Source organism: Cygnus atratus, chromosome 4, assembly GCF_013377495.2.
Source record: "Cygnus atratus isolate AKBS03 ecotype Queensland, Australia chromosome 4, CAtr_DNAZoo_HiC_assembly, whole genome shotgun sequence".
Classification (NCBI taxonomy): Eukaryota; Metazoa; Chordata; class Aves; order Anseriformes; family Anatidae; genus Cygnus; species Cygnus atratus.
This window is the reverse complement of record NC_066365.1, coordinates 59,192,369-59,219,996: the sequence shown is the minus strand read 5'-3', so window position 1 is coordinate 59,219,996 and position 27,628 is coordinate 59,192,369. Positions and strand designations below refer to the sequence as shown.

The 27,628-nt window shown below is 39.5% G+C and overlaps 1 protein-coding gene across 1 annotated transcript in view; it reads right to left on the bottom strand.

Moving 5' to 3' along the window:
* Nucleotides 1–1,909: 1,909 nt before the first annotated feature.
* The window catches only part of PPARGC1A (PPARG coactivator 1 alpha), a 64,832-nt gene continuing 39,113 nt past the window's right edge, over nucleotides 1,910–27,628 (bottom strand). The window contains exons 6-13 of the mRNA XM_035552892.2: nucleotides 27,073–27,118; nucleotides 26,891–26,964; nucleotides 17,768–18,680; nucleotides 17,103–17,207; nucleotides 16,848–16,968; nucleotides 7,729–7,850; nucleotides 7,223–7,374; nucleotides 1,910–4,328 (exon numbers count right to left, since the gene is read on the bottom strand). Coding sequence (XP_035408785.1) covers nucleotides 4,225–4,328; nucleotides 7,223–7,374; nucleotides 7,729–7,850; nucleotides 16,848–16,968; nucleotides 17,103–17,207; nucleotides 17,768–18,680; nucleotides 26,891–26,964; nucleotides 27,073–27,118 — 1,637 coding nt within the window. The 3' untranslated portion in view covers nucleotides 1,910–4,224. The remainder of the gene's footprint in view (nucleotides 4,329–7,222; nucleotides 7,375–7,728; nucleotides 7,851–16,847; nucleotides 16,969–17,102; nucleotides 17,208–17,767; nucleotides 18,681–26,890; nucleotides 26,965–27,072; nucleotides 27,119–27,628) is intronic.

The following is a 27,628-nucleotide window of genomic DNA, read 5'->3' as shown; positions in this document are numbered from 1 at the left end:
CAGGAAGGATACCCGACCTGTCTGATCCTCCCAGCCCGTCTGCTGAGACAGAGATGCTGCTGAATGTCATGATGGCATTTTTTCTTAGCAACGGTATTTAACATTTCAGGATGGAAGACACCAGCCATTTTGGACTTGTCAGTCCCTGACGGCACAGGTTGGACCCAAACATGGCCATGGAGAAACACCCTTGCATTCCCCACCCTCTGGTAACTCGAGCCAGTAACTCTTAACACACCACTGAGCATTTTTCAAAAGTTTTCCCACAAAGTTTCTGTTAGCCCCTCAACAGCCTCATGTACTCGTGGCCAAAAGGCAGGTAGCACCTTTCTACTATTAAATTATTAAAACTAGTGGGTCCGTCCCCTGCCCAAAGTGCAGTGATGCGGGCGTGACCTGGGCTATTTGAAATCAGCTTTGACCATTAGGAAGAGTACTAGAACACCCAGTCCACGACCAGTTGCAGGGGGGACTTTCACTTTTGATAAAAAAGAGAAACAGAAGTGGATTTGAAACATTCGTTTCCCTTTATTTGCTCAGTGAGGCTGATGTGTACTGCACATTAAAAAAAAAAATTATCACAGGAATTTTCATACAATGAATTAAACCACAAAATTACATGTAGAATTGGCAGGTGGAAAATAGCCCAGCGTGGGCTTAACTAATAGCTCGCTTTCCCTGTTCAGCATAGTCCAACCAATAGCTTTACACGTTCACCTACTGTACAGATTTTACAGTAGCTCCATCAGGTCAGTGGTTCACATTATTGAAAATGTCTGTCACATAGGTACAAATTTAGAATCATCACATCATATTACATGGCTATTCTAGGTCATTTATAGATCAGATCTTATACTACAGTGATTGAAGTTCTCATTACAGCTATCAAAAAGGACACATAATCATTACCTACTGTAAGCTTATATCTTAAGGGATCAGAAGAAGGTGTGTTTTCTTTTTTCCTTTTTTTTTTTTTTTCAACTGACCCAAGTATTATACCCCAGAGGCACAAACTTTCTTCTTGATGCTGCTTTTGGTGATGGCAGCCCAACTGCTTTTCAGAGCAGTTCAGCACAGATATTTTTCCTCAATTTTAGGCTCCCTCTGTTTGGATTTGGATCATTTTACCTTATGTAGGAATTACTTTGTTATAGCTCCAGAAAAGACCATAGTTTCTAAGTACCAGTTCTGTTACCTGTATTGCAGATGTGGTACTTACCACAGCATGAAAGCAACAGTACAATCTTCATCTAAAAGACATACAGAGCTATGCTGCAATTTGCCTCCAGTGACAATGTGGCACATGTGCTAATTTGAAATGTTCTGGGGGAGGAGAGAAAAGGAAACACTGAGTTTATATTTTGATGGGTTACCTACTACAGTGTCTACAAAGGATACAAATAGCTTTATTCAGCAATCCTAGCTCTACATTAATTTCATATGTAATCTGTAAATCCACAGAGGAAAGCCATCTTCAAGATAAGAATGCTTGCCAGGCCAGTGAAAAAAAAAAAAAAATGACTCATGACATTATGCCTGCTTGATGGAAAATAAACAGCCCACCCCCTCCTCCCACCCCAAAAAATCCCCACCAATTTATTCATGTCAGCAATGTAGGGCAAAAGAGAATGTATTTTAAATTTAATCACATAAATTTGAAGGCAAAATAGGTAATGCGTCTGGTCCTTGAACACATAATATGATATACTAAATATTGATTTCTTAAAAATAATTTATTGCTTTTAATATTTTTCTTTACAACAGAAGATACTCAAAATCCAGAAAGGAAAATTGTAAACTTTTAGTTTGGCATTCACACAAAGTTAAAATACCTGCATTTTTAACCTACAGAGCAACAACGAGAATTATGCAGATTAAAGAATGTTACAGTTGTAACACAGAACCTCTGAAAAAGTTCTTTTCTTTTTTTCTTTTTTCTTTTTTATTGCTATCTATCTACTGAGAAATAAGAAGCCAAAAAATCAAGCAAGCATCCGACAGGACAGACAGTGGAATCTCTCAGAACACAATATGCTGGTGATAAAATGAATGCAGCCATCAAAATCAACTGCACTGGCATGGGGGTGGAATCAGTTTTCTAAGATTGGGAGTGGGAAAGGAGATTAAATAGTTAGGTGTGCCATACCTTTAAGAGGAGTCATGAATGCCAAACAGTAATAGAATACCAAATCTATACATTCGCAAGCAAATTCCAAACTTTGCTGATTCAGTCTAGAGACTCCACGTTCAGATGAAATTCTGATGCTCAGAATAGTAGTAGTTTACTGTTGTGTTTTCTTTTTTTTTTCTTTCCTGAAGTTTATATTTAATTTAGCAGAAGCAATGTCATCAGCAACAATGTCATGGGCACATCTGAGGCCATGCTAGTGCATAGTAAAAAAGAAGAAGAAGAAGAAAAAAAAAAAAAAACAAAAAACCACTGCTTCTGCAAAAGCTGAATTTCCAGACAAAGCACTTACTCCAAACTGACAACCATCATGCATCCTAGGTATAAAATTTCCACTGGCCTTTTATTATTTTAGTCATCTCATAATTTATAATAAATAGGATAATCTTAACTGATAAATATGTCTCTTTAGTAAACAAAGGAATGAAGGATCAGTATTTATACAGGATGCATAACTGTAAAAAATATAGATAAATACCATCATTAAACTCTGCCAATGAAAAGATTACTGGCTTCGACAACAGTGTTTAGACACAGAATTACTGTAAAAATCATACTGTACTTAGTACCTCAGCATATTTTTATCAAATTAAAATCACAAAAATTAAAACAAAATAGCATTTTAAAAAGATTTTTGACCTCTAGTTCCAAAACTACTGTTGATACATAAAATAAAAACATTTCTTAACGATTACCCATTTGAGAGACTTTACATAAAATTATGGTATCTCCTAGAAAAATTTAGATGAGAAAATTTCATTTCCCTAACAAATTCAGTGTATAAAACTGCAAAAGAAAATCAAGCAATGAGAAAAATGTGGAAAAATACTGCAGAAGTGGTTAATACCTTTTGGGCTAGGATAAGTGTTGACAAAGTTCTTATATAAGCTCACCAAAGGAGGGATGAATGTGTGTAAAGCATTTTTGCACTCAGACACACGCACACACGCACACCCTCACCCACACGCTTTTCTCTTTTTTTTACAATCAAATATATATAAGCGTTAAGTTCAGCTTTCTACATATGTTAGTGTACAATAATTGTTTCACCTCATATAATTACATTTGAGTATTCTTGATTAAGAAAAATTCAGCAGTTTTTGAAAAGAAGGCTGCATTTACAGTGCATAGCTGTAACAAAAAAAACCATTGTCATACAGTATGTACATAAATAAAAATACTCCATTTAACATCTGTAAATACTCAACTACTTTAAAGAATGTAGCAAATAAACTATCTGTGCACACACCCAGATAGTTATATCCAACTCTCATTAATAATGTAACACCACGTCCGCTCATTAGAATAAATCGCTGAACAAGCTGCACATTTGACCATTAACAAGGCTTTGAAAACTTTGCTGTGGAAGATCAACGTTGTAGACATTTACATGGGTGTCAGAATTAAAAGATGAAACTTCAAAATGTTAGGGAAGCTTTAGCCTTTCATTTTCTCTTCTGCAAGGAAAAAAAAAGAAGAAAAAAACAGAAAAGAGAAGAAAAGAAAAATCTTAAAACAAAACTAAAACACATTGCAGACTTCTGGGACCTGTGGTTTCTTCTGGATTGTCATATTATCACTGTGTTGTGAGAAGAAGCTTCATTTAAAAAAAAAATGCAGTGTCTGATTCTCAGACATCAGCAGCCATAGTTCTCAAATTTGTTTTCTTCTAATTTGTTTTTTTTTGTTAAAATGCACTATGTACACATTTTGAAGTTCTATATTGTAAGTGTATCTCTGTGGAACTGCTGCCATGACATGTGGTTTGCCCTCAACTGCACGAGGACCGCTGGGCTCCCCCGCCACCGGTCACCCGCGAAAGCAAAGCTGACACCCATGGACATGCGTGTGCTTGCTGGATAGCCATTCCGCCTCCTCACTCCTCGAGCAGCTGTGTTCATGTAAACCATGGTTTTGAACAGAGAGTGTAAAGTAGGAGAAATTCCTAAGTATGACTTTTTAATTGTCCATTATTGAAGGACGTGATGTCCGTGAGGTATTCGCCATCCCTCCGTTTTCCTCTGGTGTGATGCATGTTACCTGCGCAGGCTCCGCTGTGCCTCTTTAAGTAAACTATCAAAATCCATGGAGTCATACTTGCTTTTAGTGGAAGCAGGATCAAAATCATCTGAGTTTGAATCTGAAACCAAAGAGATGCAAGTTCAGTTAAGAGGCATGAAACACTGGCAAGCACTTACATTATTTTTTTGTACGGCAGCACGAACAAAGCACTGCAGAAACCATCTATTTGCCATTAGACCTTTGTGGAAACAGGATGCTTAAAGACCAGAAACAGCCATCAGAGAAGCTTTAGGTATGGACAGAGCTTTCTGATAAGAATCAAGGCCTAAAAAAGTAGTACATCTCCTAAGCAGGGTGAGAGAACTATAAAGAGTTTCTTCAAGAACTGAACACTGCTACGCTGCTACTTAGAGGTCTCTCAGTAGTCTCAGAATGGTTGAGGTTGGAAGGGACCTCTGGAGATCATCAGTCCAAAACTAGTCCAGGTAATCTTGACAGGTGCTTTACCAAAAACTCCACCATGGTTTTGCAAGACGCAATACCCCTAACTTACTTCTCCCAAGAGAGATGATAGCAGTGGCTGTGCAGAAAGCCAGCACAGGCTGCGGGGTGGCACGCAAGGGACACTGCTGCTCCTGGCTGACCTGCTGCAGGGCCCAATGCATATCACTACACCTCCCTCAATCTCTTTTCACTTCTGCTCTGATTGTTTGGTTTGCTTGTTCAGCAAACCAAACAACTGAGGGCAAAGTCTCCACACTGCTGTACAAGCAATCTCAGGTGGCATCCTCAGATCTTTGTAACATGAGTGTAACAGCAAGCACAGTGGTTCAGACCCTGTGGAATGTGTGTTTTAGGTGGGATCTATAATACTTGCTCCAGTGTTGATAGTTGTTCAGACAGACATCAGTCTGTTTCTCGAGCAGAGGAGGGATGGTACCTTTGTGACCATATAGTTCCACTACAGCAATTATTGATGTGACTGCAAGCACTGAATTTCCTTTTGGAGTCATTCCCGCTCAACACTGGCTCTCCCTGGTACCTATGTCACAGTTCCTTTATGAGAGTGCCCTTTTCTTGCCATTTCTTGTGTTGAATTAATCAGAACTCCCCATCTACCACTATAGGACGCACTGTGAATTAAATGTTCATTACAAGTTCTGTTAAGACAATATCTTCTCACAGAGGAGAGGTGTTAAACTTCTGACTACTATTTTCAAGTGTTTTCTTTCTTCTATACTCAACCCAAGGCTGATTAATTCTCTCCATCCTCGTACTAGCTCATGAATTTTAAAGTTCATCCTGCCTATGTAGCTCCATCAGATACTCTGTGAAATACAGAGAATGCAGTCTGAAGTAGAGAAGCTCAAGCTGTCAGCAGGACAAAGTGAAAATACTCTGCTCAGAGATTCTCTGGGAATCCCGCTCACTCTGGAAAGATCTGCCAGGGAATACTCCCAGTGATGAATAATGTTCCAAAAGGGTTCCCTTCAGACAACTTATTTTAAACCCCAGATTTTCTGAGGTACAGAGACTACCCTGGCTTCCGCTACTGAAGATAAGTCAAATCAAGTCAAGACTTCAATCTGTTTTTACTGTTTTTATCAGCCTGCATTTTGACAAACGTCTTGCTACCTTTTATATTTTCAGCATCAACCTTGTATCTCTTCACTAGTCAATTGCCTTTTCTTAGCTTTACATTATCTGTTTAGCCACTGAAGTGAATTATAGCATATTCATTGTGAACAATGTGTATCATCTTTATCATTTATTCTGAAAAGACATCAATTGGTTTGAAAAAATATATTTGTATTCACTTCCTGCATTGCACAAAGCCAAGGGCAGCAGATACAAGATTTCATTAGTACTGTGTTACAGGGTTATGCAGAGATTTTAATGACTGTGGTCATTTATTCATAAAAAACACAGTATCTGATTAATATAGATTCAACGGCAAATTGTCCCTTGCTCTTTTCTGAATAAAATAGCATCTCCCACACTTTTAGACTATTTATATAGGTATCAGGAAAGCTTTAACATTTAATGAACACTTTACAAGGTAATTAAATAAGAAGTAAGTTTACAATATAATTTCACAGAGGATGTTTTGGAAGTCTGCATGGTCTCTTTGTGCACATACATAACAACAGTTTTCCTCTAAGAATCTGAACACCTCCAAATATCCTTTCAAGGGGAAGCATCACACCCAGAGCATAGGGCAGAACCATACATTTATGCCCAAACAGAACTGGGGAAGATCCAGATGAGTTATCACTGCTGGTGTGCACACTTGGGACTGGAGACTGGTGTGCACACTGCCCCCCACCAATGGGACACCAAACACCAAGGGACATGCCAAGCTCTCCACTGGCTGAACCCTCTCACATCATGACTGGAAGTCCCTGAAAAGAGACACATTCATAGATAGATGCTTATGGACAATGTGGGAGCCACCAGCTGAGATCTGTGGCCTTTGCTATACTATGGGTCAAATTTGGTCATGAACCCTTCAAGCTTTCAAACCTAAGGAACTATGAACCACGTTTAAGGAGTGTCTCTGGCAAACTCTACAGCACAATTCACAGCAAAGTTAAGAATCATAGTGAATTTTTGGGAGATGAGGCATCTACTTGATGCTGTTTAGGGTTCATTTAAATAAATCAAGTATTAGACCTAAGAAGCCATTGTACAGCAAAGGAACCAGCAAGTTTCTGCGGTGCTATCATTTCAGTTCAGCAAAGTACTATTGAATACCAGGCATTTGTTTTGATAATGATGGAAATGAGCTTTAAAAAAAATTTCACAGTCTGAAATATCTGGAAAAAGTCAACTCAACGTAGAGTTCAGACTAGTAAACTTTTAAACTTCTTGCAGGAACCAACAAAACCACCTGCTTTAAACTCCTCACACCATTTAAATACAAGCAGCAAACAAAAACCAAGCAAACCTTAATTTCTCCTGAACTACGAGGTACCAGTTATGTACTTTAATTCACTAGAACAAAATACCTACCTAGGTCTGCATAGTTAGACTTGCAAAATTGCTTGCGTCCGCAAAAGTACAGCTCAAAGTCAGGTTCATTTGACCTGCGTAAAGTGTATCCATTCTCAAGAGCAGCAAAGGCATCACAAGTGTAGCGGTAGGTGATGAAACCATAGCTGTCTCTGTAATTGAAAAATACAGTTGTGAACGAAAGCTAAGAAGAGTTAACACACATTAGCGTAACCCCTTCCTGAAAGCAAGAACTTGCAGGAGATCCAGCAATGGAAATGCCAGAAGTACAACATCCATTTATCAGCATGATTGTCCTGTCAGGCAGCTAAATACTTATTTCTGGGACAGGAAATCTCAACTAGCAAGATTAATAAATAAGGATGAAAGAAAATAAATAAGGTTTTGAACTCAGCATGTCATCTGTCACAGTACTTACACTGGTAACTCCCATACCAGTAATCTTACTGCCATAATTCTTTACATATGGCAGCTCCCAAACAAGAAGTAATCTCAAAAGTTCTTACCCATCATCCTGCAAATTTACTGTGCACTCCTCGATTTCACCAAAAACTTCAAACCGGTCCCTCAGTTCTGTTCGGGTTGTGTCAGGTCTGATTTTACTCACATAAATCACACGACGTTCTTCCTGTTGATAAAGAGCAACAGGGAACACATATTTTTACCGAATGTGTAATACAGATGAACCTATACATACATGCATACATATACACACATGAATGTGAAAAGGATGCATAATTATAGTAAAAGTCACTTGTGGAAGACCTACTGCATCCTGCTAGTGAGTGAAATAGTTCTCTCCTGGAAAGCATTTGAAGTATTTAAACGATGCCAGCTTTGCCAGGTGGCGCTCTCCTGACAGGTTTTGCTGTGTTCTGCTACACACCGATAGACCACTCCCTTCTTATTACATCTTCTTCCCTTCCAGTCTTCTCACCCCTTGCCCTTTAAGACTGCAAACTTCAGAACCAGGGACTCCCCTCCTCTTGCAATATGTACAACACTGGGCAAAATCCATCTTGGTTGTGGAGTACTATGAAGTAACACAATAACTGCATAAATGTCCCGTGAACATTGGCAAAATGGGTTATAAACATAACATTATAAACTTAGAGGACTCGTTAGCTGCCTCATCCTGCAATTGGCAGTTCCATACCTTAAATAGAGGGAAAACTGCTAGAGTCCAGAAGATGACTTTTATTAAAATAAATATTGGGGAGGAGAAGGGAGAAAAATAAAATGTGTCCTGTGGCCACCATTACCTTTCTTAGGAAAAAGAACATGACTGAATTCCCTGGTTTTACAGGTTTTCATGTTCCTTTGCATGTTCCTTTGACGCTGGGAGCAAAACAACACAGATACTTTCGAAACAATCAAGTTGTGATCGTATCGTTCCTTCTAGAGTGAAAATGCTCAGCAGAATGACAGAGACTAGGAAACCCTGGAAGAGTCACTTTGTCAATATTTGGATTAGCACTTTACCAAGGACAAAGCCATTCAGTGAGTTGCAAGAAAAAAAAAAAAGGAAAAGAAAAAAAAAGGCAAAAGGAGATCTTCAAACCACTGACCTTAAGGTAATCAGGGCAAAGAAGAATTGGCTACAGATGGGCTGGGTGCTCAGCCCTCCTTGTCTCTGATTGCCTCTGGCCTGAAGAACCCTGTCACTGTTGGCCTTCTGCTCATTCCCTGCACTCACCCACACGTTTGTCCCGTAAGTTGTTCCACCACCAAATTCTCAGCTGGTGTAAAGCTGTCAGTTAGTGGAGCAATGTCAGTTTAAACCATCAACTCAGGCACCTGAGACTTGCATAGAATTTAGGTGCCGAATTCCAAAGGAGCTATACTGACTGCTGAGTATTCAGGACTATCTTAACCTGGAGGTGCCTAAAGGCTAATGGCACCTCAACTCTGCAATGCTAAAGGCTCCAGGGACCTAAATTTAGACTTGCATTCCTGCTCAGAAACATCCTAGCCTGAAGAGAAAGGTAGCTTTCAGTGTTACAGTTCAGATATAGCACAAAATGTATGTTTTCCAAGAGTCCCCACAGAGGCATAAGGTACCAGTCATTCTTGGGAGACAGTTAATAGTCACACCTAAGACAGCAAGACAGGTCAGACCAAAATACATGTGGAAAGACATATGGTCCTGATGCCTCTTCTTTACTCGTTCGAACACACATTTGAGATAAAGGGACCATCGGAACTGTTCTTAGTTATGGGCATATGAAACCTTGGCTCCCTCTTCCCAGGACAGCACTCTTTACCCAGAACCTGTTTAATGCAAAATAAATAAATTTATGCAGCTGGAAGACGAAACTAATATACCTTCCTCTCAAGAGAAACTCCTCTCTAGCATACCAAGTCAACTATTTTTGCTTACTCTTTTCCTGGCCCCACAAATCTTAGGGGCCTGAATCCAGTCCATCTAAGCTCTGGTGAAATGAAAGATAAGGGATCAAAGCCCTAGCAAACAGATCCAAGAATGAAATGCATCCACTTCTTGGACAAAAGCCCTACCAACTAAGGTATGTCACAAAAAGTGACCACTGCAACCGTGTAGGTCTGTTATAGCTCCCTGATCAGCCCAGTGGAGACCCTGACTGCTCTACCAACGTATGTATATGCTCTCCTTAACCAGTGTGATCAGGGAAGTATCTGATTTGGGTGCTTGAAACTACAGCTTTTATTGAATATACAAGGAACCAAGGTGACAGGCTTAATAGTCCTCAATCGCCCTGCTGGGACAGACACTTCCATTTTAAAATGCTATGCCCTCTAAAGTTCATGGTCTAAAAGCTGCTCTTGCTCTTTGCCATAGCACTACAATCTGGAAAAGTTAGCATGGCTAAAAGAAGGGCAAGTGTGCTCACAGGTGACCATAAATTTATGAAGGAGGGGTACTTTACAGACGGCTGCTGCTTTTTAGCTCTGTCTGTACCCTGTCCAAGTCCAGAGCCCTGACTCTCCTGACAGGAGAATGAACTAGGGAATGCAGACAGCAAGCAACAGAAATGTGCATTTCTTCCATTTTCCCCACTCTAATTCTGCTTAGTTTCAGTATGGTTGGGTGCCATAAACTTCAAAACCAGGAAAATCTGCATATGCACAGTAATTACTTTTTCAGACTGTTTTACCAAATCAAGGATTTAACCGCATTGAAACACTTGATAAGAAACAATTCCATTGATACTTGCTATTGAACCTAAATGACTGACCAGATGGAGCAGAACATAACATAGCAGACTGTCTAATATACTTTAGCTGAGATAATACATCTCGACTGAAAAAACATAATGTTTCACTCACTGACATGGAGATTGTTATATTACAGTGTGATGGAAATAACTATTGCACGCTCTTCCATAAGACTGTGCATGCCTGTGCAATTTTTCCTTCTTGTATCCCTCTAATAACTTTTATATATCTAATATCCCTTTAAGACAACTGTAATAAAACAAAAGTGAACAATTAAAAAAAAAGCCTGTTAAACTATCATTAAGGGAATAAGTTAAACCCGCAAAATTAAGGAAATTCAAATTTAAAGCTGAAATGCACCATATGTTCTCCAGTGTGCACACATGAGGAGATGTTCGTTCAAGTATTTTTTTAAGCAGAGAGCCATGATGGTATAAGACATTGGAAAACACAGGCTCCGTACAGCACTGTCTTTGTCTTGGTTAATTTCAGTTTATTTAAAGCAATTATGAAAAAAAAAGTATTTGTATTCACAGAGACACCTGACTTTTATTCTCATTAATAATAAGAGCTATAGAAGCCTAACAAGATTACAACATACCTCTAAATGTTAAAGACCTTTATTTTATCATAAGTTACGTGTATACGTCTGTATGTGCATATTAAGTATGCTTTTTACTGCACTTGTTAGAGGAGATGATATATGACTTGGGAATCTAGAGGGCTGCAGAGAAAAGCTTTTGTTTTCAATTTAATGTGGGCAGAGGGAACCCGCAGGAAACTCCACATGACAGCGTTCATATTTCCCTCCCAAAAGTGCAGATGATTTATTTTGCGACATAAGCTTTAAGCGTATGTAGTTCCTGCAGTACCTGCTTTGCCAGATAAATAAAGTAAAAAAGAAGAGCCTGGCCAGCTCCCCCAAGCCCAATATGTCTGTCTTCTTCTGCTCTATCTAAAGCTCCTTCTTCTTAATTTTGCTCTTTCTTCCTGGCAGTAAGAACACTTGAATAGGCAGATGTGGCAGAGAGTCTCAGACTGAAACGCAGTGTTTCAAGTCTAAAATGAAAATACTGAAGCATTAGCATGCCTAAACTGGAGAAAACTACCAGGATATAGTAGTTTTAAGGATACAAATCCCCCAAAACATTCTCTGATGCTAAGGATCTTTTTGTCTTGCAAAAGCTTCCTCCAAAACTCTATTTTATTTTCCCTTCCTCATTCTTAATCTTTAATTTCACAAAAGCCCAGACCAACAGACGTATTAGTATTCACATGTTTTTTTATACCAGGCTTCTTCACCCAACATTTGTTTCCTTTGCATGCCTCTCCTTGCCGCACCCTGGGGTGCTGCTAAGCAGGCTCTGTGGGAACTGCAGGCAACCACTCCAGAGGTGACACCACACTGTGCTGCTGTCCTCGTTCTCCCTGCCACCTTTTGTCTGCACATTCCTGGTGCATACCAGGTTTTCCAAGAGCCAGATAACACTCTGTGTGAAGCTGAGAGAAAAAAATCTGGGGTTATTCTGAAGCTGAGGTCTGCCACAGGCTTGTCAAAGGCTCTGCTGCTTCCTCCAGCATGAGTGCCTGGCTGGGTGCAAGCCCCCTGCCCGTGTTGCCTTCCATGCCCGGTGCCTTGTCTCCTCTTTCAGTACAAAGCAATGAAGACGTTCATCCTTAGAGATGGAGGCCAAAAAACATTTTGAAAGTGCAATGGGAGTGGCTGGGCAGAGTTTAAAAAAGAAATGCTACGAATGGAAGAGCCAATAAAACTTTTGACATGCTAAGAAGAAAAAATTGCTTTAGATTACGTATTAAAGAAGAATTGAGGACTATGTATGACCTGTGTACAAGTATGAATGGCAAAAGGAGGACTCACAAAAAATTGGAAAAGAAAGAAAGAACACTGCACAATATTCTCAAATATTGCTGTGTGGCTGAGGACTGAAAAAGTTCAGCCACTCTCCATGGTGACTGCTCAAAAAATAGTGATAAATCAGTAAAACTCAAGATTTAGATAATTCATCTGATACATTTTCAGCAACTCATACAGCAAAGGTAGAATATCTGTGATCAGAGCCATCAAGATGAGCAACTACAAAAAGATCCAAACTAAATTACCAATGTGCATTGGCTCCTTCATTAGTGGGAACTGACTCCATTAGAGGCTGAGTCTGGTTTTAGACTTCAGAGAACCCATGCACTCATTTAGGAAACCACCTTTCTCCTGCTTTCCTGTTGTAGAGCAATTTATTTTCTTTGAAACCATGCGTTTCCTTCCACTGCAGTGGCCTCACAGAGCATTTATCTTCCTGCATCTGTAAGCTCTCTGGGACAGGGACTCTTGATACTTGCCTCCTGTAGGCTGTCAGCACTTAGAAATTAAAAACAGTAGTGCTAATAGTAATTTCCTATACAGGTATAAAAGTGGATTTTGTAATACCTCCTGGCAGCAGCCAGTCCCTGCAGTAAATAAAGCTATAGGGAGGATGGGACAGTAAGTCAGTAGCATGGCCATAGTGGCAGAGCAGCACAGATTCAACACGCCAGGCTGCTGGTCAGTCTAACCTTCCAGCCCTGATGCACCACTTCAATGTGGAACCAAAAACTCCTTTAACCAAAGGGCTTCAGTGCCCCAGGAGTACTCTGGGTGTGCTCCACCAGCCTTGCAGCTCTGCTGTGCTTTCAGGCTCACTGAGCTCTGCTCCCAGTGCTTGCAGACCCTACACCACTGAGCTGTTGCAGTCCTTTGGTGAGTTACAGCACTCACTGTAACCTCTCCCGAAACTGCTACTAACCCACTAACTCCACTCAAGCATCGCTGCCTGCTTGTCAGACTCCAGAATTGAAATGTGCTAACTGTATTTCTGAAGCCATGCCTTGGAAAATATTTGCTGCATGGTCTAATGAGCTGCTGCAGCAAAAGCCTGCATACCTCAGAAATGTCCTGGAGTATACAGGAAGAAAAAAGCAGTCCTCAGTCTTCTTGGCAAATCACTGTGATCTGCCTTGGATACGGGTTGGATCCCAATTTCTACAAAGCCCTGCGTAGCCTGTCCTGTCCCGCAGTTGTTTCTGGGGTTTCATGATGAATGAATGTGTCTCTGCCATGACCTGGTTAGCACTATTAAGTGAGTCTTGGTGGCAGACCAGCCTTCCCTTCAGTGAGCACCCGTTCCACAATGAAATGGGGATCCAAATGAATGGGGACCCAGTGAAACAAATGACATCAACATCAAACTAGATTATGCTAAAATCTGTTCCATTAGCATCACAACCAAAAATATAAATAAACGAATGAATGACAAAAGTATTCTGACTTTCTAACTCAGAAATCACTTGAGACATACTGAAGAAATGACATATTTTTCAGACGTGACTGCTCAAAATTAAGACCCTAGTCCACAGAAAAGACACTGAATCTCCAATCACTGGGAAAGGGAGGATAGAGAAGAAAAGAAAGAAGAGAAAAATATCACAGAACCTTTTGAAGTCATATAGCTGCAAGTCTAGATATGACTTCAGGAATCCAGTCAGGGAAATGGTAGCCCTGGCTTTCAGCTGATCTGAAGCGACTGCAGCAAATGTGTTGTGTGCACGACTGAACGGGCAGCCATTTAAACACGCCTTTGCCTGGTAGCACGAACACAGGCTTCTAAAACAAGCCTCTTCTGCAGTCTGCCAACATGCCTTCGCATCTGCCAAAATACAAGCTGCTTGCACAATCAGAGGGCACTGCTACACATATGGTTTTGACAGATTAAAATATGTGATTTTTTTTCTCATTTCTTTTTCCTCGGTTTCACACTCTTGTTGTCACATTGAGACTAATTCTAGATATTGAACCAATAAGACCTGATGGCTTTTAGTTCAGTCATGATTTCTGTTCCCTTCACTTTGCGCATCTTTTCTACAACTAACTCCTGAGATCTTAGCATGGTGCTTCCCATGAAGAAAAGCCACCTGCCCTGGGTAACAACACCTGAGGCATTAGTACTGACCAAACCTTGGGGTGCTCCATTAACAGTATTTGAAGGTATGTGGTCTTGAATCAGTTCTTGCAGCATGAGGATGAGCTAGAAAGAAAGGAAAAAAATCTCCAATGCAGAATTTATGGAAATCTGAACTTATCGAACTGTAGAAAGAGTTCAAGGAAAGAGAGAAGAGATTCTTGCAGCTGAACAGTAAATGAGATGAACACCTCAAGAAAGAAAAGAGTGGCACAGAAGAGACCCATTACCAAAAGGAGTAAGAAAGGGGACAGAGAATGCTAGACAAAAATATCACATTTGTTAAATTAGTACACATTTTATCACTGATTTCATGGGATCAAGTCTTCCCTTTCTCTGATGCCTCCTAACCCACACTTATTTGCACAGGGAATAAACTGGCATGATTCAATACAGATTTTCAAAGTAAAAGTGCTGATAGACTTTGGAGAAAGGAGTCAGTACAACTTCATCTCCATCTCATGCAGCTCTTACACAGCTGACTGGATTTCAAGTTTTTCCTGTGTTCTATTTATTGATATTTTATAAATATATGATTTGCCACCCCACTAGACCATTTCAGTTCTAATTTATTTATGTTTATTAATACACAATTTCATTAATGAAGTTAATTAACATGACAATGCTCACTTTAGAAGAGAAAATAAATTCATCCTTGGTTTAGAAGAGCCTAAAATTCTTGACATAGAGGAAGTTATGGTGCAGCATATCTATAGCTTTAAAGTTTCTTTTCTTTCCTACCTTTTTCTTGATTAGCTAATAGCCAAACATTTGCTGTTTTAAACTAAATCAAATTTTCTACTTTTCAGCATGATTCAGGTTTATTTATACCAGTAAGGTACAGTAATTGAAAAGTAGTGAGATACATCCATGACAGAGGTCTACTTGAATATCTAATTTGTCTTAGATCTAAGAGAGAACAGCCAGTGTAAGTTACTATTGCTGGGAGTTAGTGTTCATCTCTAAGCAGATGGAAGCTAGTTATTTTAAAAATAACAGCAACAATTGACTGAAATATAGCCCTTTCTGAAGCCATGCAAAATCCTTCCATTGCCTTCCCTGAGTTTTAGATCAGAACATGTTATGGCACTATATTTCATGCTTTACAAAATAAAGGTATCGCACACATTTTGTAGATAGGACACCTGATGCAGAGAAAAGCGAAATTTGATCAAGCGCACTAAGACCAACAGTAGCAGAGACAAAACTCACAAACTAAAGGTGCCTATTCCCTCCCAGAACTTCTTGTTGCCATAGACTACACCTGTCTCTGTCAACCTCTACATACTCCCAGCTCTGTTGGTGTATTCGGAGAAATGCTGCAGAGTGTGTGACATATCACCTTCTTACTACAAAGTCCACTAAAGGCATTGGAAAGAGACTATTCATTTTGGTGAGCTTTGGATAGAATACAAAGACGAAATGTGGAACCAAAGACGAAGTATCCCAGTCTGCACCAGTTCATGCAGGAGTAAGAGGATGGCAAGAGCAGCAGTGAAGAGAGCTCACCAAAAGGGCTTAACAAGGGGAATTCAGACTTACAGCAGCTCCCAATTTATCAAAACCATCATGCAGTTGCCAATAGGGAACTAAAAAGGGGCAAAATCCACCTGTCCATTTAGTAGCCTTTCTTCTGTCATACTGCTACAACAGCCATGGGAGTTGCTGATGCTCCCATGGGTATTTCCTTTGCCTCAGGTATTTTCAGTCATTTCGCATAGAACATTGATGAACAAAATAATTAACATATATTCATTATGAAAGGGCCAGTATTAAGTGACATTTTAAAATTGTGTCACGTATTCAGACTATTTATTTTGGTAAAAATAATTTAGAAATAACTGTGTCATAGACAGAAAAGAAAAATTAAATCATGCCTTTGGACCTCAGTTTCAAATTCTGTTATTTATACCCTCTGTATAGACAATTACAGCTACTACAAATGTTGAGCGATCAGTATGTAAGCTGACTGACTCTTTATATTGCTTCCACAAAGAACACAAAGAAACAGAAATCTAGAAACTAGACATTGACTACTGGCACTCTGGTAAGTGACATATAGTATAAGCTGCAGGTTCACTCATAGATCAGTATAAGGAATAGGCTGGGTCACATTTAATTCTTTGTTGTCTGGGATGAAACCTTTTTCTAGAAAATCCTTTTTTTTTCCTGATGAGTAACTTGGAGAGTTGCAATTTACAGAACCTGAAAAAATTAGTAGTGTACAAGCAAAACACAAACTGTTATGAAAACACATATTTGCCTAAAGTTCAGAATGCTAGGAAATACACATATGCATATTTTTGTATTTTGTTTCATTATAAAGAAGAAAGAAAATAAAGTCTCAGTTCTAGCTTTAGAAATCTACAAAAAGATACAGAAACCTATTTCAAAATGAAAGTTATCTTCACAGTGCTTACAATTGCTTTCTGCCTCTGTCTCTCTCTTTGTTTGGCCCTTTCAGATTCCCGTTTTTCATACTCTTTGCGGTATTCTTCCCTCTTCAGCTTTTCATGCTGATATTCCTCATAGCTGTCATATCTAGGAAACATAACTTAGTCATTAAATCAAGCACCTGCATTTGTTAATGTAAATTTAGTAATGCAATTTCTGGAATGCTTCATTATCTCTTGACAACACTGAAAAGCAAACAAAATGTGCACAAAATGCACTACCTGGGTCTGCGACTGTACGGTGATCTGGATCGCGATCTTGCACGTAAGGGAGAACTTCTGTATGCTCGGTGTCTGCAGTGGCTGGACTCATAACAGTGACAAGATCTGCAGGAAGAAAAACATTTACTTCTGTCATTCACTTTGAATCTATTTACACCATTTTCTCCTCAGCTACCTCTTACCTGAACTTACAATTTCTTCTATGCTACGAGTGAAAATTTCCAGTGACATTTTGTGATCTCCTAGTCAACTAAGGGGCCTCAAGTGATTTTGTCCCCTTCTGTAATGTTCCTTATTGAGGCTAACGCAGAGCAGAGTCAGCCACTGTCAACTTCATCTGATAGGGACTGCAGCTAGATTGCCACCGGGCAGCCTGCAGATAATGGGGAAGGTTAGTTGTGTACATCTCTCACCAATTGCTCTGCCTCTGACCTGACTGGCTCCACTCAGAAAGGGTAAATTTGGCAAATTCAAAGGATAATGGCAACAAGTGTTTCTGTAGCAATCCTGTAACCTTCAGAGTTAATCAGCTCAACGGCAATAAAAAGAGTTGCACTGGATTAAGTTATTTCTTTTTCTAAATTTCTTTCCTTCAAGTCACTCTGTTTTTGCTGTTTTCCTTCTTACTACCTACAATGATGATATATGAATTTGCTGCACCATACCTTGAAGAGGATCTACTACAGGGCGACCTTGATCTCGATCGGGAATATGGAGAACGGGAACAAGACCTGCGTTGAGGAAAGGACCTTGATCTAGAGTGTGTCCTTTGGGATCTTTGAGAAAATAAGGATTTGGGTGGAGACACTGAATCTCTGCATGGAGAGTTAAAAGAAGAGCAAGAAGGTGATACATCAAATAATGAATAGGCTTGTGTCCCATCCCAAGGGTAGCATAGTTTATCACTTTCATCTTCACTGTCATCAAAGAGACCATCCATTGCTAGTCCTGAATTTATAAACATAGGTAGTTTGGAAAATTGTTCATTACTGTAATCACTGTCCCTTAGTTCACTGGTCTTATCTGCTTCTTCATCAAAAACAGCTTGGCTGGGGTGACCAAAATGCTTATTCAGTTCAGCCCGAATTTCCTGGTCTTGGAGCTGTTTTCTGTTATTACCGAGGGATCCCTGCTTACTTGTCTGTAAAGTCTCTTTCTTGAAATACTGGTCTTGTTCTAAAGAAGAACAAATCTGACACTGCCACCCAGGTGAAGAACCCTTAAATTCTAGTTGTCTGGAGTCCTGAAGTTCCTGGGATATTTTAATGTGTATTTCCGACTTTGAATTCACAGATTGACAGTAGTCATGGTCACCAAACAGCCGCAAACTGGGCCGTTTTGTCTTTCTCTCCTCATGTCCACTGGACGGTACTGTAGTCTTGCTAAGCTGTGCATACAGCTCAGACTGTTCTGGACCCTTCTTGATCGGGTTGTTTCCTTGTGAACCGGAAGACTCACTGTAGCGGGGCTTTTTTGAAGGTGGTACAACAGTCTTGCATGATGACTTCGGCTTAGGTGAAGTCCTAAAAGGATTATCCTGGTTGGCTTTATGAGGAGGGGTTGTAGGTGGAGTTAGGCCTAAGGGAAAAAATAAAAAGGAAGAATGGAATATTTCTAAGCACACAAAGTTCATTAACAAGGCACACACATTACAATAGGTTAAAAAGCAAGACCCATTCTATGTCAACTTAATACAATACAACTATTACCGGGAGCAAGAGTATATATATAGGGTTTGAGACACCAAAGTTCTGTGACAACAATAGCAACAATACTAATGCATCGCCATTAATCTTCAACATTATTTCTGCCCCTCCCCTTCCTCCATTACATCCGCCTCTTTCTCTGTAGATTCTGACAGAAAAGATCAAGAGATAAATATCAAAAGACTTTTTTGATAAAAATCAAAACGATTTTGATATAAAAATGAAAAGTCAAAAGACTGGCACTGTCAAAAACCTACAGAAATTAGCAGACAAAAACCTGAATAAAAGGAAGTCCAAGAAAAATAAATGAGCGCTACCAAAGCAACCTCTGTGGTACACAGAACTCGAATGCAAGGAAGTACAGCAACTCTACAACTCGACTGCAATGACTCTTTGTCTCCACAGTTCATTAACTTAGTAAACCAATGCTAATGTATGTATAATACATTCTTGTAAGCATAACTAATACATTTTGCATGAAATGTGGTTCTGCAACTGAAACCGAAGTGAACAATAGGGCTACTACAACTGTAATGAACCATTGCACTTACAACTAAATATTAGTGAAAGTCACGAAGTAGGGAGTAGAAGTGAAACAGATAAGTATTTCAAGACTAACAACATCGCTAACTACCATGATTTTTCACATAACTACAGTACATTACTTCACTATGGTGAAATGAAATTGCAGGAAGGTCAACAGCCCACTCTAGTAAAACCTAGGAACCAAAGCAACATCTTCCAATTATTTTTCTAAGGGTAGAATATGTCTCAACATTTCCTGTAGAAATCATAAAAATTTTTTAGACTTTGTAAAGGATAACCCAGGACACCTGTGTAAAGTAACAGCTAACTCCAGCCACTGTTCAGGAAATTGTTATTACTCTTCAGAAAGGTACCTTTTGTGCTACATTTTAAAAACTTGCTTCTGTCTGATTGACAGAATTGCAATTCTGTCATTATATCTGTCCTAATGTAATTTAGAATTACATATGCTTAAAATTAAATGAATACATAAGTATTTTCCTGAGTTAGGAACTGAGATTAGGGAGTTGTCCTAGATTATCCAGTTCATCCTTAGACACTCCAGGGCACGGTGCTGTCCAAGATTTCTTTTTCTAAGCCAGGCAATGAGCTTTCCATACTTCCTTAGCAAGAATGAAAAGAGAGTGTAGACAATTCCAGGAAATGTGTATTTCAAACATGGCTACAGAGTTTTGTTTTGTATTTTTAACCATACAGTGGAGCTCAGCAGATCAATGCAAATGGAACATGTTTTATAGTATTTTGCAGTAAAGAAGAAAAGTGTCCATCAATGCATAGTGCTCCCTACGGATCATAAATGGAGACTGGGAGTCCCATTGCATCAGCTGCAATGAATTTGTTCCAGAAAAAAGAAGATAGGAGTACTAAGACATGAATACTTTATGTGAGAAAGAAGACTGATTTTGTCTGAACACTTGGAAAAAAGGGTTATGAGCCACCCATGGCTACGTGAAGACTAATGCCACCAAAGTCAGAGAAACTGAAGCAAAGATGCTGTAACTCTAGTTACTCCAAATGCAAGTTTGAAACTGAAAGTTTCATGCAAAGTCATCAACTATTTCCTCTAATTTGATTCCTCAGTTTTCATTTCCTTCCCAAAAATTCACTTGAGTCAGCAGTATAGATTCCACACCTTATCTACCTTATTAATAAATATTTTTTACTACCAAATTAATTTTTGGCAAAATGAGAACAGTCCTCTTCAAAATCCATCAAAAATCGCTCCTGGATTAAAAATTCAGGGTCATATTCAACAAAGATTTGAGTAAGCAAGGAATGTTTTCTAAATAAAAACCTAGAACTGGTACTTTTAGTTATGCAATTATACAGCCCATGAGAAGTCCTGGGGTTACTGACTGAATTTTCAGATGCAGTTTTAAAGAAAGAATGAAATAGGAGAATATTAATTCCAGCCCCTCTTTGTTGCTTTCTTACAAAATTCAACCACTCCACAGTGAACATCTGCACACTTAAAAATTTTGGGACAAGAAGCCCCAGAGATAATCCAATATCCAAAATAAAATATTGTTTCCATTCCCACTTCTTTAAAGCTAGCCCTGGCAGAAAGCAAGCTATACACAGAGCACAACGATCTCCAGAAGCCCAATGAGAGTCCAACAGTCTTTAGAGGGGGAAAAACAACAACAAAACCTTCCAAAAGTACAGAGTGAGCCAAATTTACTGGCACTTCTTTTGCTGGCAAAACTGTGCTGGGGACATCCTAAGAAAGGACTTCCTCGTGGCATTTTGGCTCTTTTCCTGGTTTTCAGCAGAAGCAGGAAGTGCCCAAGCAAGTATGAACAGCTAGAAGCTGGAAAAGGTTCATTTAACTTTTGAACGAACTTCCACAGGGGGATGGAGGGGGAAGTGAAGTTTTGAATTAGCCCTTGTTTAAGTCAGTGCTACAGAGCCTACCTTCAGCATGTCCCGTGATCAGTGTCCAAAATGTGAACTTTGAGCAAATGACGTGGCGGCACACTTGCTCATCAGTGTCACTTTTGCTCATCTGTACACTAATCACTGGTAATCTTCACTTCAGGCTGTGGTCCTAAATCAAGTGCTACAATATTCTATAACCTTTGGATTATTTCATACACGCTGATTTCTCCACGAAAGTGTGCATTGTAGTATTGACAGTACAAGGTATATTCTGTGCTCTCTCTTGAACTTAGCAGGTTTTGACAGATTTATGGAAGGACAGATGGCCATTACAGGCTGAAGGCTGACAAGAGGCAGTTCAGAGCATTGTTAACACACTTGCACAAACTCTCAGCAGTGCAGCACTGTGCAGAATGTAATTCAGACTATAGCTTTTTTATTGCTGCCTATTTTCTTTTGTCAAAAGAGCCTGCTGTGCACAGCAACAAATGGCTGCCATTACCCAGAATGTAATGGGTGTCAGACAAATCACGTAACACAAACAATCAAGAGTATGTAGGTCATATTTCAACACAGCACAACCTTAGCAATATTTATGATTACTGCATTGAAATGTGCTCTATAATAAACAAGTACCTCTACATCACTCACACTTATGTACTTCTGCACAGCAAATCTGTTAGAAGTGGTACATACTCTACAATCATCCCCCTTAAACAGTCTTTTTTCTTTTTAAAGTAAAAGGCAAGTATTTTTTCATGACATGCTATAAAACCATTTTCTTTGTAGGGACTTTTCTTTAATTGAATGGCTTCGGTAAATGGTACGTTTGCACTTTGCCTTGCTCTGTCTATATACGATGAACCCGCTCAGTGATTTTGTGCTTGAAAATAGCGTCTATCAATTTGTGAACACTGCTGCCAAACCAGCACCGTCCTCCCCGTGCCTGTACAACAAAAGTTGTTTGCACGTATGCCAACTCTGCCACCTTGGCCGAGCGACTTCTTTCACGAAAGTCTCAGGGGGAGTGCAAATACTTGTGATGCATACCAAAACCACGCTGAAAAAAAACACCTTACTAACTCATTTAGTTCAGCTAGGTCGATAATCAGAAATTAGGGGAGTGCATTTGCATAAAATGTGACATCTTGACTTTTTAGGACTCATTTGCAATACTGTTTTAGAAAGACACCAATCTTTCTACAACTCTACTGTAACTGTTAGCATTTAAACATTTGATGATGTTTGTTGTGCTTCGGTGGGGGGATGAGAATTAGTGTCTTCTGGGGAACGCAGCCATTCAACCTTTCTACATGTGCACTGGGCTTTTGCAAGGCATTGAAAATAAATTCTTTTATACCTTTAAAGTTTGAAAATGGATTGTCAAGGGAAGCGCTGTTTAAGGCCACTTAAAACACTGAACACAAGGTAACAGCTCAATTCAGTAAAAAAAAAAAAATCAGAGGAGCTTTTGTGTGGCACAAGATTGCAGAAGCTAGGAAAATATAATAAAATTAAATAGCCATCATATAATAAAAAACTACATGCTTGTTGAGTATTCAGTTTAATCTTGTTGTCAGTGCTGCAGAGAATAAATACAGACCCTTGAAAATATCTAATAATTTACTAGATTTTATTTCCCCAGACGAGTCTCTGCATCTCTCATTTCATCAGAAATCATTCTGAGGTCAAACAAGTTCTTATATGATAGATCTTAAGTATTTGTTCTGACAACTAAGAGGTAACAGATCTAGAGACACAGACACACAGATTTCTAGGTTGGAAGAGACCTCAAGATCATCGAGTCCAACCTCCGACCTAACACTAAGTACTCCACTAAACCATATCACTAAGCTCTACATCTAAACGTCTTTTAAAGACCTCCAGGGATGGCGACTCCACCACCTCCCTGGGCAGCCCGTTCCAATGCTTAATAACCCTTTCGGTAAAGAAGTACTTCCTAACATCCAACCTAAAACTCCCCTAGAGGTGGGCAAATAACAGGGTTTAAGTATCCACAAGGATGCTCATGAATTCCAAATCACTATTCAAGCTGATTGTGTTCATATAGCCTTTTCCACCATCTTTTTGGAGAGAAAAAAATTTGTACCCAAGAAAGACCAGAGTTTTATGTTCAGGTAAATTACAAGGATCTGTGTGCAAATGAGAGACTTCTCACTAAGTCACCTGTTGCTTAGTGAGAGGGTGGAAATAGCCTTCCAGTTATCGATTGCTGCTTGTATGGCATTAAAACCTTAAGCATGTAAACCCACCTCATGCATTTATATGATGGCTTTGAGTATTTAGGAGTGAAAGTTTAAAAAGGCATTGAGAGAACTGAGATGGCTGAACTTCAAACGCTTAGAAGACATGCCATCTAACTTCTGGCATTTAGAAGTTCAGTGGGCAGCCCCCATTTCTCAAGGGAAACACAGTCAACTCCGGAGGGTGAATCATCCTCCTAGTGCCTGTGTCTGCAGGTGCCCCCTCAACCTGACTGATACCAAAGAGAAAAGAGGTCCTCCAGTAACACTTAAATGTCCCATGTTCTGGGAAGACATCACAGAGGTTCCAGTCTCTTAGCAAAGTGTTTGCAATGCAGCTAGCTGTGGAAAAAAAAAGGGAGAAGAACCTCTCCTGAGCCTCTGACTCACAGTAAGGCTCACCATACACAGAAATTTTACCCACTACATTCTCATAATCTCCATGTCATGATGTTCTGATCCATTTTCCACAGAATAACACTAGAAACCAGCTGAAGGGGTTGTGATTTCAGATAGCAATGGACTTATTCCTCTATCATAGGCCATTTAAAGTGCATTCAAAGAATTCTTACATTCTTACACATGGTTTCTTTTGAAAGCACTAGGAAATATTTGTTCCCTGTAATTTGACAAATACATGTTTTGACAGTTTTAGGGAGGACAAAGTTACATTCACGAGTACTAACAAATCCATTCTAAAGCAAGATATAGCTCTGGCAAGAGAACAGCTTCAGTTTGACTTCAGATATGTGAATCCAAAATGTATGTGTGACGAAGATTGATGGCTTGTGCGGGAAATGTTTTTATTTATTTATTTTTCTACTCTATAGTTAATTCATCAGTGAGGGAACCAATGTTGTTTTCAGCAGAGAGATCAAGGGAGCTGCTATTTATATTAAAATACTTCGTGCTTCGATAGTGCGAGCAGCACTACTAATGGTCTTTTCAATTCGGCAGTGAGATCAAGGCAACTCCTATTTAAATTATAATAAATAGTGCTTGTACAGTGCAAGCTGCCCTGTATAAGGACAATGAGCAATGTGGTTATCTGGATATAATTTGGAGTTGCCAGGGTCTCACTAAAGAACTCCAAGGTATTATTAATCACTACTGCCACTGTTCTGTTTGTTTGTTTGTTTGTTGTTGTTGTTTTGGGTTGTTTTTTTTTTTTTTTTTTTTTTTTTACTGAAGTGGGTCCCAACTGTGCTGTGATTTACTCACACACACTGTCAGCTCTTCAGTACTAGAGCTTGTTTCTCTTATGTACTTGTCTGCTTCCAGCACAAGTAGACTCATGACACGAGACACTACCGCAATACAAATAAATGACTTAGAGAGTAAGACACTCACAACCACTCATCTTTTTATAGATTTATATACATATATGAATATAAAAATAAAATCTATGTATATGCGAAGGCAGACATTAATACAGCTGTCAAGTGATGAAATGCAATCTCCTGAAACTTCCTCACCAGGTATTGTGAAGAACAGAGGCAGTGCAACATGAAGTTCAACAGCCACTGTGCTCTATACTGCTTGTGAACACTACCCAAGCTCCCTGCCCACATGTGCTCCACCAGCTCTTGTTCTCCTTGACTATCATCAGTTAACTTTCTAGCTAGATTGTGTCTATTTCCAGAAGGAATAATTTCATATTTTCATAGTACAATGTTCCTGTTCACATACTCATCCAGTTGTGCTGTTTCACAGCTTCTGATGCATTTTTTAATGTGCTAGTTCTCCTGGTTGTATTATCTAAAACAGCCACAAAGTTGTTTCATTGCCTCCTCTGTGCGCAGCAGACAGAGTGGAATGAATTCACTAACACCAGGACCATTCCTGTTGCCGTTATTAAGCCAGTACTAGAGGACTGTCAAGGGGTCAGATTGGCTCTCAATTTCTGTCCAGTCAGGTGCGCAGGCTGCTGCCTTTCTGGCTGGAAGAAAGCACTGCTCCCTTCAGTGACTTGTGCCGCTGCATGAACCCTCGGCTGTCGCTACCTCATCTGCCCCTTCCACTTGGTAGCACTAAGCACTGACTCACCACTGTGCTTAGAAACAGGCATCCTCGTGCAGATTTGCTCTCCAGTAATGATAAAAGCAGCTTCTCCATGCTTCAGGCCTGTTGGCATTGAATGGGATTATCCTGCTGCATACAGTGAATTTTGCCATTTTTGTATCAGTTTTGCAAAAGGAAGGTGTGTTGTGAGGATGCTTTGGTTTTTCATGGGAGCAATGAGTAAGACTGCAGATTTACAGGACGCGTCAGAGGAAAATGTGCATATTTTAATGCTGAACTAATGAGAAAGTTTCTGAAAAAGTGACAATGGTTGTAGGGAGGTGAAAGCAACAGCCCAAAGTACATACACAAACCTAGAGCTTGGGCCTGCTCTTGTGTAAAGCTGCCACTAACTGAGGGGGGCCTCAAGCTGATGTACAGTACCTGAAGATCTATCTTGCAATGCCCCCCAAAATGTCAGAGGTCACATAATTTGCAATCCACTGTTACCCCTTGGCATGCTCCAGTGAGAAATGCACTCCTTTGCAGTATTATGAAACCGAGAAAGAAAACAATCTTGGCAGTAGCTCTGGTGGAGCTCAACATGTGCTCTTGTGCTCAGTTCTGGACACTTCAGGAAAACAGAGACAAAACAGGTCAGAGGAAAGCAATAAAACATATCTGAGGTCTGAGGGAATTGACGTTTGTGGTATGAGCAGATGAATTAAGTGAGTGTAACAGGTGAGGCATCAACTGAAGCTGTACATGATAAAAAGTCTACACATCTTCGAAAGACACAAACACCAAGGATATGAAAGGAAGAGGAGGATAGAAGAGAGGTGGTGTAAGGTGTGCTAATGGGAGATATAAAGAGAAATTAAGAACATAAAATGAGTATTAATTTTTTTAAAAAATTACCTTTAAGCTATGGAATAGTTTTTCAGTGGTAAAGGAGAAAGCTGTTATTTGTGACATTAATCTAGAATTGACAAAGCACTCAAACATGCAGTCACGTACAGCCCTAGACCGGCCTGGAGACAGACTGGATGACATAACTTTTCCATCTGTAACATCTATTACACTCTGCTGTGGGGTTTGTCTTTGAAAGATGGTGCTCGGCAGTACACAAATCTATGGGGAAATGGGGAAGTACAACAGATAAATGGTTTCATTCATATTTTTCCAGAAATTATGCTCTCTTGTGTGGGTTTAGAGCCATATTTTCAAATACATTCCTTCTCAGGTAACTGGATAAAAAGCCAATGCTAAACTGCATTGAAATTAATCTGCTGGAGACCTCTGTAAGATCTCAGTATACGTGTTGTATATTAAAAAGAACAAACACACAAACAAACCACGCTTAAAGGAAAAGCTAACCCTCCCCATTTCTCACCTGCAGTTCCAGAGAGTTCCACACTTAAGGTTTGTTCAATAGTCTTGTTCTCAAATGGGGAACCCTTGGGATCACTGGAAGACAGGGCACATTTATAAAAACAAGCTGAAATGGAGTTGCTGTAGCCAAAATGTATTAACACCCCCTCCCTTTTATAAATGTTTGCACTTTTTAGTACTTACTTTGGTGACTCGGGCGTCAACGGAAGTGATAAACTTGTTGGTTTGGCTAAAGGGAAAGAATAAAATGATTATGGAATATTTAAGCACTCTATAACATAAACTAAAAAAGATGTCTTTTATTTTGGTACTGAAATCCCCTATTAGTCAGTCAGGGCTGAGCTCTGATAGTTCAATAGCCATTTCTGTGTATCTTAGATAAGTAAAGAGACTCATCCTGATTCCTTATCACCCGTACCAAAAGGGCACCTAAATTTCAGCAATGATTTACATCAATTACTGTACCTTGGAAATACAGCACACAGCCCAAATGCCAAGAACCTTTCAGAAGGAGAGCAGTACACGTAAAAAATCATGAATAAATCTACAGGACGCACTATGAAAATGTTATTTTCTCTTAGATTTAATTTAGACTACAGTCCACTTTTTATTTGGAAACAAGAGCAGCAGAATAACTACAAAGTAACAGAATGTTATGAATATTCAGTTAATTTTACTTCTACTATGTACAATTTTATATATAGCACTGAGAATAGGTTGTTTCTGAGGCCAGAGTCCA